At 37.5% G+C, this 11,898-nt stretch overlaps 1 protein-coding gene across 1 annotated transcript; it reads right to left on the reverse strand.

Annotated features, from left to right (window-relative positions):
- Window positions 1–235: 235 nt before the first annotated feature.
- On the reverse strand, window positions 236–6,710 carry LOC143597749 (putative F-box/LRR-repeat protein 23). Its single transcript, XM_077076161.1, has 3 exons — window positions 6,636–6,710; window positions 1,281–2,663; window positions 236–903 (listed from the first exon to the last, which is right to left on the reverse strand). The coding sequence occupies exons 2-3, from the start codon at window positions 1,670–1,672 to the stop codon at window positions 375–377; spliced, it is 921 nt and encodes a 306-aa protein (XP_076932276.1). The 5' UTR covers window positions 1,673–2,663; window positions 6,636–6,710; the 3' UTR covers window positions 236–374.
- Between the last annotated feature and the right edge of the window lie 5,188 nt (window positions 6,711–11,898).

Consider the following 11,898-nt stretch of genomic DNA (forward strand, 5'->3'; position numbering starts at 1 on the left):
ATTTTCATCAAGTATTATATAACACGGACAAAAATATTTACGGTCAAGGCTGTAAAAGAAAAACTTGAAAAGTCAAACTAAGACACTTATAATAGGATGAAGGGAGTAAATAATAGTAAGGGCAGAAAATATGTGAGGTTTTGTCAAACCTAGATATAATTAAGAAACCAAACATCATGTTTCGAAATAACACTCACTCATATGCATAAACTAAACCACAGTTTCACGTTGTAAAATAACCTATTCTTATTGGACAACCACTTTCAAACCAGTCATAAGAAATGCATATTAATTCCCGGAACAAGCATCTTTAGAAGTTACCCAAGTTTCCTAAAATTTGAGAACTCATCAGCAGAATCGCCTACAACAACCTACTAAGCTGGTTCCATCCCCATGATCAAAGCATACAGCATCCTATGCACTTCCACATCATCATAGGGTTTAAAAGACTCATGAGGAAGTCTCAGATACTTAATCTGTTGTGAGCATCTTTTCCCTAAGTCTCCTGTCAGATCAAGGCCCAAGCACCCACGCAAATCAAGCGATTCAAGGTGACAACAACCATCCAGAATCGCCTCCAACCCAATGTTTTGTATGCAGCTACCAATGAGTTCAAGGTGAGTCAACTGAGGTAGATTTTCCGCAATTGCTACAGCAATCTCATTCACAATATCCGCACCATCCGTAGCTAATAACCTGAATCTAAATCCCTCTTCGTTCAGCTTCAGTGTCTTTAGCAGGGGGCAATAACGCCCAACATCTTCAATATTCACTTTCTTGATCATTGTTCTTACAAGACTTAGTTCTTCCAGCGACGATAATTTCTTGAAGGCTTCAGTACTCGTGATGCCATCTATATTAGAAATATAGTATACGAGTTCTAAACGTCTAAGCTGACTTGATCTGTGAACAGAAGGGAAACAGAAACATATCAGATATTTTATAACAAAAAAGTATTAGCAGATCTAGTCCCATATGGTAATTATCAATCTTAAGACCTGATACTGCTAACAAACCCTAGATTATACATATGAATAAAAAATTAGTCCAAATGTCAACTATTACACACACCTTCTAGTTACATTAAAAATACCAAAACACTCTCTAACTAGCAAAACAAGTTTGGAAAAAGTTGCAAGACATACCTTTTATAAACGAAATAATTTTTGTCAACCATAATAGTATAAACATTTGAGCTTTCGTTACATTTTGCTCATAGAAAAACTGTAAATGAAAAGTTTTATATTGCAAGATGTTAACAAATTCATGTGATTGCATACCTATCAGCAATATACTGAAGAAGCTCGTCATGGCAAAAACCAATGAGGGTTAAGTCAACCAATTGGCCTTGGCTTCTATTGACAACATGCTTACACATCTGCGAACATTTGCGCACACCTCTAAATTTAGCGGAAAATTTGTCCATACAAACGACCCTCCACATAGCAGGGTCTTTGTAGATTTCACGCCAAGCTGTGCATACTTTTTGGGCGTTATGAAGTATGTCATCCACACCAACCCTTTGGAGTATGTTCACCATTATGTCAGATGGAAGCTCCAACCAGTTTCTTGCTGCTTTTTTATCTTGCCGTGGTTGTTTGGGTTTCCGAACCACGGCCTTCAACTTCTTGCTTTTTTGACCATTTGATTTTGATTTTGATTTCGATGTCATCGTTACTTTAACATTCACAAAGCAAATCAAACATGTAAAGCCAATCGATTATGTTATAATAACACTTTCTTATCAGATTTATAATCAAACACCTCAGTTCAGCAACCTCAAGTTCAAAAGCAAGACGAGTACATGCGTTTGGCATAGAAATAAACCTCAATTCGATTTTATAACATTAGATATCCCAATCTATCCAAATAAACACTTTTCATGAACCTCAATTCAATCACCCTAACGTACAATTTGCAGCAACAAAAGAGCATGTGGTTTATAGCAGAGTAATGGACCGAATCAAGGGTCAATAATCAATATAAGGCAAAAATATATCTTGATACGTATAAATCACACATTTTTTAATCAACCTCAATCCAGTCAGTCTAACAATTTTCAGGCAACATGTGGTTGGCAAACGATATCAGAACTTGCAAATCAATGAAACGTGTTTATAAATTCGTGAAGTGTGTAGGAAAAAAGGTACCGTATAAATCACAATATTTTAAACAGCAAGACAAGATCATAGAACTATAGCCAGGCAATGGATACATGAAATTAAGTGAGTATATAAACTAACAGATCCGATCCTAGAAGTTCGAAAATCAAACAAAAGTCTGTCAATTCAATCAGACTAACAATTTGCAAGCAACACAAAAACAAGAACATGTTTAAAAATCACAACAATTTTAAATAAATGAAAAACATCTATAAATTTGTGAAGTGTCGCTTATCAATATAGAGCAAAAGATATCAGAATTTATAAACTCGTGAAGTAATTTGGGAAAATGAAAGATAAACTCACATTACGGTGAACAAGATGAGGATTCTAAATTACGATAAGCCGAGGCCGGTGTTCAAATGGTAATTAGGGTTTTTATGGATGGAGGTGGCCGACTCTTGTATGGTTATAATACCTGCCCAGATATTTTTTTATTTATTTTGAGAAATGAAAGTTATGTTATATCGAGATTTGACCTTAATAGATATTACCCTTAAACTTTACTTAAATAGTCAAGTCCCGGATCGATAGTCAGCACACAAAATAAACGAATAATTCTTGTTTATATTAATCAGAAAATATAACTCTATAAAACTGATTACAAATCTCTCAAACCCTAACTCGGTTTGACTCTTGATGAACTCTAACTCGGTTACACCAAACTCATAATCTCTATTGTCTAACTATAACTCGGTTTATATAGACTAACCTAACTTGCTAGCCAAGACATTACCAAATATTATAAAACCATAATTGCACCATAAACTCATTACATCATTAATGAATCTCACGAGCCCAATAGGTCCAACCGGTCACCTACACGTGACAGGCCTATTAAGTTGGAAATTACTTGCAACAATCACCCCTTAATTTCCGATTTAAATAGGTGGCTCTTCAACTCCGAGCATGTTTCACAACCATGAACTTGACCTTCTCGGTTTTCACAACCATCTTGGCCTTGATCTCCCCGGAACTTTTCTTGATCCATAGATGTGTTCTTCGGCTCCCCCGAACTCGACTACCTCTGTGACCTTGCCCCCAACCATTCACTCGGTCGTATGAACTCGCATAACCACTCATTTGGCTACGAATATGAATTTCTGATCAATATATCACAGATTGACAATTTTCTTCTTCACCGGTATCACAACGCACCACCCAAATCACTCATGTAAACATCGGTATCACACTGTATCACCCAGAATCGCTCAGGTAAATTTCACACCCCTCCAATGTGATCAATTTTTCACGCAATCCAAATCGCTCAGATTGATGTCCAGTAGTTGCCTCGCACAACCCTCTTGCTCCACTGCATTGGAAAAGATACGAACAACTTAGTCCCGAACAAATTTTCAGAACCGAACCCACTTGATCGTAAAATAAAATAAATAAAGCCTTAGTTAGAACCTAACTCGTTTAACCCAATAACATACGAACTTTTGAATTAAACCCGCTTGCTTAACCAAAACTTGTTAAACCAATCAAGAAAAAAAATCAAACCACCTTGTTTTATTTTTTTCCTTGAATTATTCTTCGTCAGTGGCATAAAAAAGAAAATAAGAAAAATCAAAACCTCCTTGACTTTCTTTACCACACTACCAATCAAATAAACTTCAACTCTCTGTTTAATTCTGATCGTACACCAAAGCAAGTACACCAAAAAAACAAACCTATTATGAGTTTTTTTTCTTTTCATAACCCTTACAACTGATCGAACTAACCTTGTTCTCCACGTTCACCGCTATGCGCCGATTAATAGCTTCTCCTCAAGCCACCGCTCACCGCCGCCGTTAACTTGTTGCTGATTTCAGAACTCCGATTATTGATTTCTTGAACTTGGCTCTGATACCAATTCAAATCCCGGATCAATAATCAACACACGAAGTAAACGAATAATTTTTTTTTATATTAATCAGAAAATATAACTCTAAAAACTGATTACAAATGTAACACCCCAGCCGTAACACCCCATCCCGGTTAGGGCTGACGTGTCACTCGATACGATAAATATAAATCCAAATTCAAAGGTTTAAAATCATTCAAAACTCAAAAAGGTTCAATATCATTGAAAACGAAAATAAATAAAGTTGTTTCACTCAAAAGAAATTATTTAAGTTCCTCTTTTTCCAACTTCTAGACTTTTACTTTTACTCTCTTATCACACGTTCCCCGTATTCCCTTGAGTACCTGTAACAATTTAAAGAAAACACAACACAAAGAAACACGTATGAGCCAAAAATTGCCCAGTAACAGAGGAAAATAGCAGTAACAAACGGTGAAGAACAATGCAATACAATAAACGATCACAGGAGAAACAATTACAGTCTAAGAGCCGGTAACACTAACAATACGCTGAACGATCAGTTATGAATCAGTACAATAACAATATATTGGAAATACCCATGTGAGCCAGTAACAGTAATAGTAACAGTAACAGTAACAGTAACAGTATGTACATTAGCTGCAGACTAATGCACCAGTAATTAAGTGAGATAGGAATGTGGACACACACACCTAACCATCTCACTCCAGTAACAGTTTACCTAGGATCGATCCATACGCCTCTCAGTAATCAGTTAATGCTCTCATCGCATAATAAAATAGAGACACTGTGGACTAATCACTCCGCCACAGATAGAGCACGTCAAAGGTGCCTTGTTTGACGCTTACGTCCCCAATGCTCGGGTATTGAGATCAAATAAAATACAATAACAATGATCAATATCAATATAATATGTCTTAATAACAATCAATCAATGGTCTATTAGGAACATGCGATAATGAGTGCAATAAATATATTATATCGCATGCTTGACAACTCCACTTATCAATTGAACAATAACAATATACGACAAATAAAGAACGAAACTATTTAATAACGGTGACACGATACTATGAATCAACTCAATAATTATAACGCGATTAATGACTCAAGAATCCATATACTATGAGAACGAAGACACGGTATGACGCTACAAGTGCAAGACCACGAAGTCCGTAAACTATGAGAATGATGAAAACAATATTAAGCTAAAAGAAGAGAAACACGGAATCCGTATCTTATAAGCGAATTAGCGGTAACCGTAAGCTTGAATTAGACGCCGTGAAGACCTATAATATAATTGTAACTTGAATCATAAGCTTGTTTGGTTATGTTTAGTGATTTTGTTAATATTTATGTGGCACCTGTTTCGTTTATTAACTTAACTTTAAGAATATTGATGCATTAAATCAATTAAAACATATTTATCTAATTATATTCGTGTTCAGAAGCTATTAACCCAACCCAAGGTTATTTAAAAGGTGTACCCATGAAATATCTTATTATATGTTCTTTCATGGACAAACTTGTTTGCATATTATATATATAAAAGAGCATCTGAGTTTGTAAAAGCTGTAGGGCAATAAGCATTACCAATTTATATTTCTATGGCTATATTTATTTAGAAAACAAATCGATTAAATTATATAAATTGGCAAATTCATAAAGTAATTATATCTGGCCAAATTTTAGTTCACAAAAGAAAGTGCAGCACATAAAAATAAAAAGAACTAAGTGTGAATATGCCAAGTTAATGTTCATCTTCTCCAATATGAACACCAGTAAAACCAAAATCCAAAAACAATTCAAGTATTCAGTTTTCATGATGGTTACGTTTCGGTTACCTGAGGTCGACAGATGAACAAATCAGAAAAGAATAAGATAGCAGGTGGCGGTGACCGGTTATCTCCGGGATAAACAGAAAACGGTGGTGGCGGTTCCCGGAAATTTGCAGGGCGGTCGCGGGCGTCTCTGGTGACAAAGGAAGCAGTGTCGGCGAGAACTCGTGTAACGGGGCTGCGGTGCCCGCGGTTTTCTCCGCCGAGTTGCAAGGGTTGCGGTGGTGGTGGTGTATACGGCAGAGAGACAAAGATTTAAGGTTTTGTTATGTTGGAGTCTTATCGCGTTTGTGTATATATATATTAAACGAGTTATAAACACGATCAAATTCCTAAATAAGTTAGTGGTTTGTTGCTCAAGTTTTCGTTGGAATGTTACGAGTTGTAAACTTGTTCAAAATTCAAATTTCATATTTTATTCTAAATACTCATCCGTTATTATTATTATTATTATTATTATTATTATTATATTTATGATTATTCGTTAGGTTTACCAATCTTCTAATGCTCGACATTTTATTTATTATTTTATTGCTTTCGAATTTCAGTATATTACAACAAATCTCTCAAACCCTAATTCGGTTTGACTCTTGATGAACCCTAACTCGGTTACGCCTAACTCATAATCTCTAATGTCTAACTATAACTTAGTTTATATAGACTACCCTAACTTGCTAGCCAAGACATTACCAAATATTATAAAACCTTAATTGCAACCCCATAAACTCATTACATCATTAATGAATCTCACGAGCCCAATAGGTCCAACCGGTCACCTACACGTAACATGCCTATTAAGTTGGAAATTACTTCCAACAAATAGCAATTTGAGAAATGAAGGTTTTTGATCGAGCAACACTTCTTCATATTATCAACCAGGCCTACCGTCGTTTCCATATCAGATTGGGGCCATTGCTGCTGCTACTAGTTGGGTCAGAATCTGGGTCTTGAATTGTCTCGGGCTGCCCGTAGATGGCTGTGACTGGTCGAGCTGCTACCTAGAATGGGCTGCTTATTTTGCTCAGCTGGGCTGGGTAAAATCGGCCTAATTTCCGCAATCTATTGTAATTTCCCTTGTGACAATAAACATACCTGGTTTCGGGGATCCACAACGTCTGTGTTTCATGTTTCGGCCCATTCCACCCTTTTGATTTGTTAAAATTAACATCTTGATTTTAAGATAGTTTCGTGTTCCGTATAACTTGTACGCCTAGCTTGGTACCCAGTTTAGTCATGTAGTGGATGATGCCTCTCAATCAATTGTCTAACCTTTTCAAATGGTTGTGTTGATTTTTGCATATGCAACACACCCATACGCGCGGAGATGCTCATGATTCAGTTTTGTTTTCTTGAATATATTGTATGAAGTTTGTCCTACCAGAGTTCTTGTAGGAACCCTCATTGCCTTTAAGATGCTTCTGTTCATCTTGGTGAGAGTTCGGTTTCGCCTCTCGACCACACCGTTTTGTTGTGGCGAATAGGGTGCGGCTAGAAGGCTTGCAATACATTCTTCTTCACATAACTGATTTAGTTCATCTGAGGTGAACTATCACCCCTGTTGGTTTTAGGGTTTTGATTAGACACTTGGTTTCTTTTATCATCACTTGAATCGTTTAATCATCCAAGAAGCTTCCTTTTTTTTCCTTTCCAAAAATACGTGGCGAATCTCCCTACTCTCTTTTGGGGAGAATGTGTCTTAACGGCAACTCACATCATAAATCGGCTTCATCCTATGGAAAAACACCCTATGAGTTGCTATACAATAAAGCCCTAGTTATGAACATTTGAGGGTATTTGGATGTCTCGCTTATTATCGTAGAACGGAGACAACAGGGGACAAGTTTGAAATGAGGGGGAGACCAGGAATATTTTTAGGTTATCCATGGGGTACAAATGGATATAAAAATTTTGATCTTCAACATAAAAAAATATAGTCACAAGGGATGTTAAATTTGTGGAGGATACTCTTCCTTCATAAAAGTTGACACACCAAAGGATGAAGAAAATTTTTTTGTGTGGCCGAAGATTTGGGATTATGAACATGTAGTTAGAAACAAAAATGAACCCAATGTTGTTATCTAAGAACGTCCATAACATATATAGATACCTCATGCCCAAATATAAATATTTTGCAAGATGAACCAATAATCCACAATGAAGTCACAAGCCAACAAAACAATTATGAAGTCCCACCTATATAAACCGAAATTGGTGGAGAATCATCTCCTACTAGCCCAATAGACACCAACTCTGAAGACGAGCCGAGCCGATTATTTCCTAACAGCATCCTTTTCATGGCTTAACCGCTGCAATTTTTAAAGATGGTCCAATCATTTTTGAAAGGCCCAAGCATAATCGAACCAGACCAACTTAAGCGTAATCGAACTAGACCAACTTATCTGAAAGATTATGACGTGAAGCTCCCTCCATATTTAGATCAAGAACATTCACCTTCCCGATGGGCAACACCATGACTTTGCTGGAAATGGATAGTTATGCTTAAAGCATACGAGACGTCAGGGTTAGTGCATAACATAGCGTACATGATAGAGCCAATCGCTGAAGTATATGGAATTGCTTGCATGTGCTTTGTCTCAATGTCCGTTGCCGGAGATTGCGATTTGCTTAACACGGTTCCTTTAGCAATGTGAACAACTCCTTTCTTGGAGTTGTCCATTGAGAAGCATGCCATGACCTTATCTATGTATGTACTTTGACTTAGCCCTAGAAGACGCTTAGACCTATCTCGGTAGATCTTGATTACAAGAATATAAGCAGCTTCACAAAGATCTTTCATTGCGAAACAAGATCCCAATGAGTGCTTAACTTCCTTAAGCATAGGAAAGTTGTTTCCAATGATCAGTATATAATCCACATACAGGATAAGAAATGATATAGTGCTCCCACTAGCCTTTCTGTAAACACAAGGCTCATCTTCATTTTTGATAAAACCAAACTCTTTGATTTTCTCATCAAAATGTAGATTTCAGCTCCGAGATGCTTGTTTGAGTCCATAAATGGACTTATTCAGTTTACACACCCTATTATGATATTTAGGATCGACAAAACCTTAAGGCTGAACCATATAGACAACTTCCGAAAGGTGTACATTAAGAAAAGCGGTTTTGACATCCATCTGCCATATCTCGTAGTCATAATACGCGACTATGTCAAGTAATATCCTTATTGACTTAGTCATAGCGACAGACGAGAAAGTTTCATCATAGTCAACCCCTTGAGTTTGAGTAAAACCCTTCGCTACTTGCCGTGCTTTATAGGTCTGTACATTTCCATGCATGCCGGTTTTTTTTTTGAAAATCCACTTGCTCCTTACTGCTCGACCTTCGGGGGTAGCTAGATTGCATCTCGGCGTTCATTGCATCTTGCCATTTCTCAGATTCCGGATCTAAGACAACAGATTTGTAGTTAGTAGGTTCATCATTTGACTTAGCTACTAATAGGACTTCGGGACCTTCTAGATGCCATAGGTATCTTGCATTTGATACGGGAGTCCTAATACTTCTGCGAAAGCACGTGTTTATGTCTGATGTATCAGCAACAACACCTTGTTGATCAGATGCTCCAACTTCCTCAGCGTTTGTTTGTGGTTCTTGAATTTCTTCAAGATCGACAATATTATTTCCATCCTCGATCGAGAATTTATTTCTAGAGGAAGTGGCCATTCCTTTTGATAGAAATCAAATTTGTATCAAGGTGGAAGAAATAATATCCTCTTTAGTTATAGTATCCGACGAAAACAACTTTTACGCCGTGAGGATCGAGTTTGTTATCAGAATCACTAGTGACAAATGCATCGCATCCCATACTCTAAGGAAAGACAAATTGGGTTTACGCCCATTCCATATCTCATATGGGTTTTGTTTACCTTTTTAGTTGGATCCAGATTGATAATGTGGGCGGCGGTCATAAGGACAAACTTCAAAATGAGTGAGGCAAGTTAGTTCTACACATCATTTATCATACAATGTTTAGCTAGTTCGATCTCCTCTCGCTCACGCCATTATGTTGGGGTGTGCTGTGTGGAGTGAGCTGTGAAACAATTACATGCTCTTTTAGATGATTGATGAACTCTGATTTGAGATACTCTCCACCTCGATCTGATCGAAGCATTTTAATAGTTTTTCTGAGTTGGTTTTCCACTTCGTTTTGAAACTCTTTGACCTTTTCAAAAGTTTCATGTTTGTGTTTCATAAGATACACGTAAGCATATCAACTGTAAACGTCAATAAAAGAAATGAAGTATCTTTCATGATTTCTAGACATAGTTCTGAAAGGACTGCACACATTAGTATGTATAAGTCCTAACAGATCATTCGCTCGTTCACTTTTATGAGTGAAGGAGTCCTTGGCGAGTTTTCTAGCAAAAAAAAAGTCACAGTTATCAAAAGAGTCTGGTTCTGTGGATTCAAGAATCCCTTCAAATGTTTCGGATTTGAATTTCAAAAGGAAAATCCAAGTATATTGCGTCTTATCATCGACCAAAACCATGTAATATTTATAACCCGAATTGCTAGGTGTTGGTGAAGTCCACAAATCACAGTGAATTATATCAAACGGTGATAAAGTTTGTGACATAGACATAGAAAAAGGTAAGCGCTTACATTTTGAGAGTTGGCAAGAATGACAAACAAGGTCTTTGCTACGTTTATTACATGAAATAAAATTATTCAAAATAAGAGAGTTAAAGATAGATAGTCCCGGGTGGCCGAGACGGTTGTGCTAAAAGTCTTGTTCATGCGAGAAATGGAAGGCGGACGCTATGTTGTTTGTGCCCGGATAGAGGTGGCTGTCACTGTCATGTCTCGTTAGGATCTTCCCATCTGTGAAGTCCTTCACTATTAATCTAAAAGGGTCAAATTCAATGGAGGTCCAATTGTCAATATTAAACTGACAGACCGATATAAGGTTTTTAATTATGTGAGGTGTGAAAAGGACATCTTTAAGGTGTAATGGTTTGGTGGAAGTGGGTAAGGTGCAATTGCCCAATCCAAGAATCAAAATTCGCTGACCATTCCCAAAAAGTATAGAACTAATTGAACTAGATGATAAAGGGGAATTTAGTTTACCTTGGTCACCGGTTATATGAGTGGTTGCCCCGGTATCCATGTGCCATTGACCATCCTGTTTATTAATGTGCATAGCTGCGAATGCGTTGCTCAAATCGGTTGGATCCAAGGCATCATATTATGTTAAGTGGGTTTGGGCAGGTGGATTTTGGTTATTAGGAGTGGGCTGTTGTTTTTGTGAATAGGCATGTGAGCCATTATTATAACCAGGAGTTATGGACTAGGTGGAGGTAGGGGATGATTCCAATAATTGGGTCACTTTGGTTATGGGGTGGGCTGTTGCTGTCAGTAATGATGAGACTCGCAATTGTGGCCTGAAGCTTGTGACCTGGAAGTCCTTGTTTGACCATGATGTGAGTCTGCCGTGAAATTGTTATGGTGATTGTGAGACTGAGCTAGGCCGGTGATGACCACGGGAGCCACCCCGAGAACCACCGAAGGAGCCGCCACGACTGTAAGAACGCTGATTAGAGTTGTTGCGGTTGTCACACCCAGACCAAAGGCGGAGGAACATGCTGAGGTGCAACGGATTGCTCAAGAACGCGATGACACTATTGAAGTGACAATATTTACTCAACTTGTTTATTTCATTCAATAATCACAAATACAACTTGTTCACAACAAAATACAAGCAATACCGTTAAAAGCGTACTTAAATCCTTGTTTAAAAAGTAAAGAATAATGTTTCTGGTCAAACCAGGTGCAAACAAACATTTATTCAAAGTAACTACAAGGCCAGACGCACAAGCAAAACGATATGTGCCAGTTGCAAGAATAAGGAATCTCTTCCCATCACCAAAGATGAGTTCCATGCTGCCTTGTTTCAGCTTCTTCTAGTTTTCCGGTACCTGCAAGGCACTAATGATGTGGTAACCACATCCGGTATCAAATACCCATGTGTTACTGGAAACAGTGAAAAGTTCAATAACTTAAATAGAAATACCTTTAGAGGAGCCTTCACCATTGGCCCTCTTCTTTGCCAGCTC

Source organism: Bidens hawaiensis, unplaced genomic scaffold, assembly GCF_021521415.1.
Source record: "Bidens hawaiensis isolate Kalapana, Puna unplaced genomic scaffold, B.hawaiensis_p1.1 tig00048980_1, whole genome shotgun sequence".
Classification (NCBI taxonomy): domain Eukaryota; kingdom Viridiplantae; phylum Streptophyta; class Magnoliopsida; order Asterales; family Asteraceae; genus Bidens; species Bidens hawaiensis.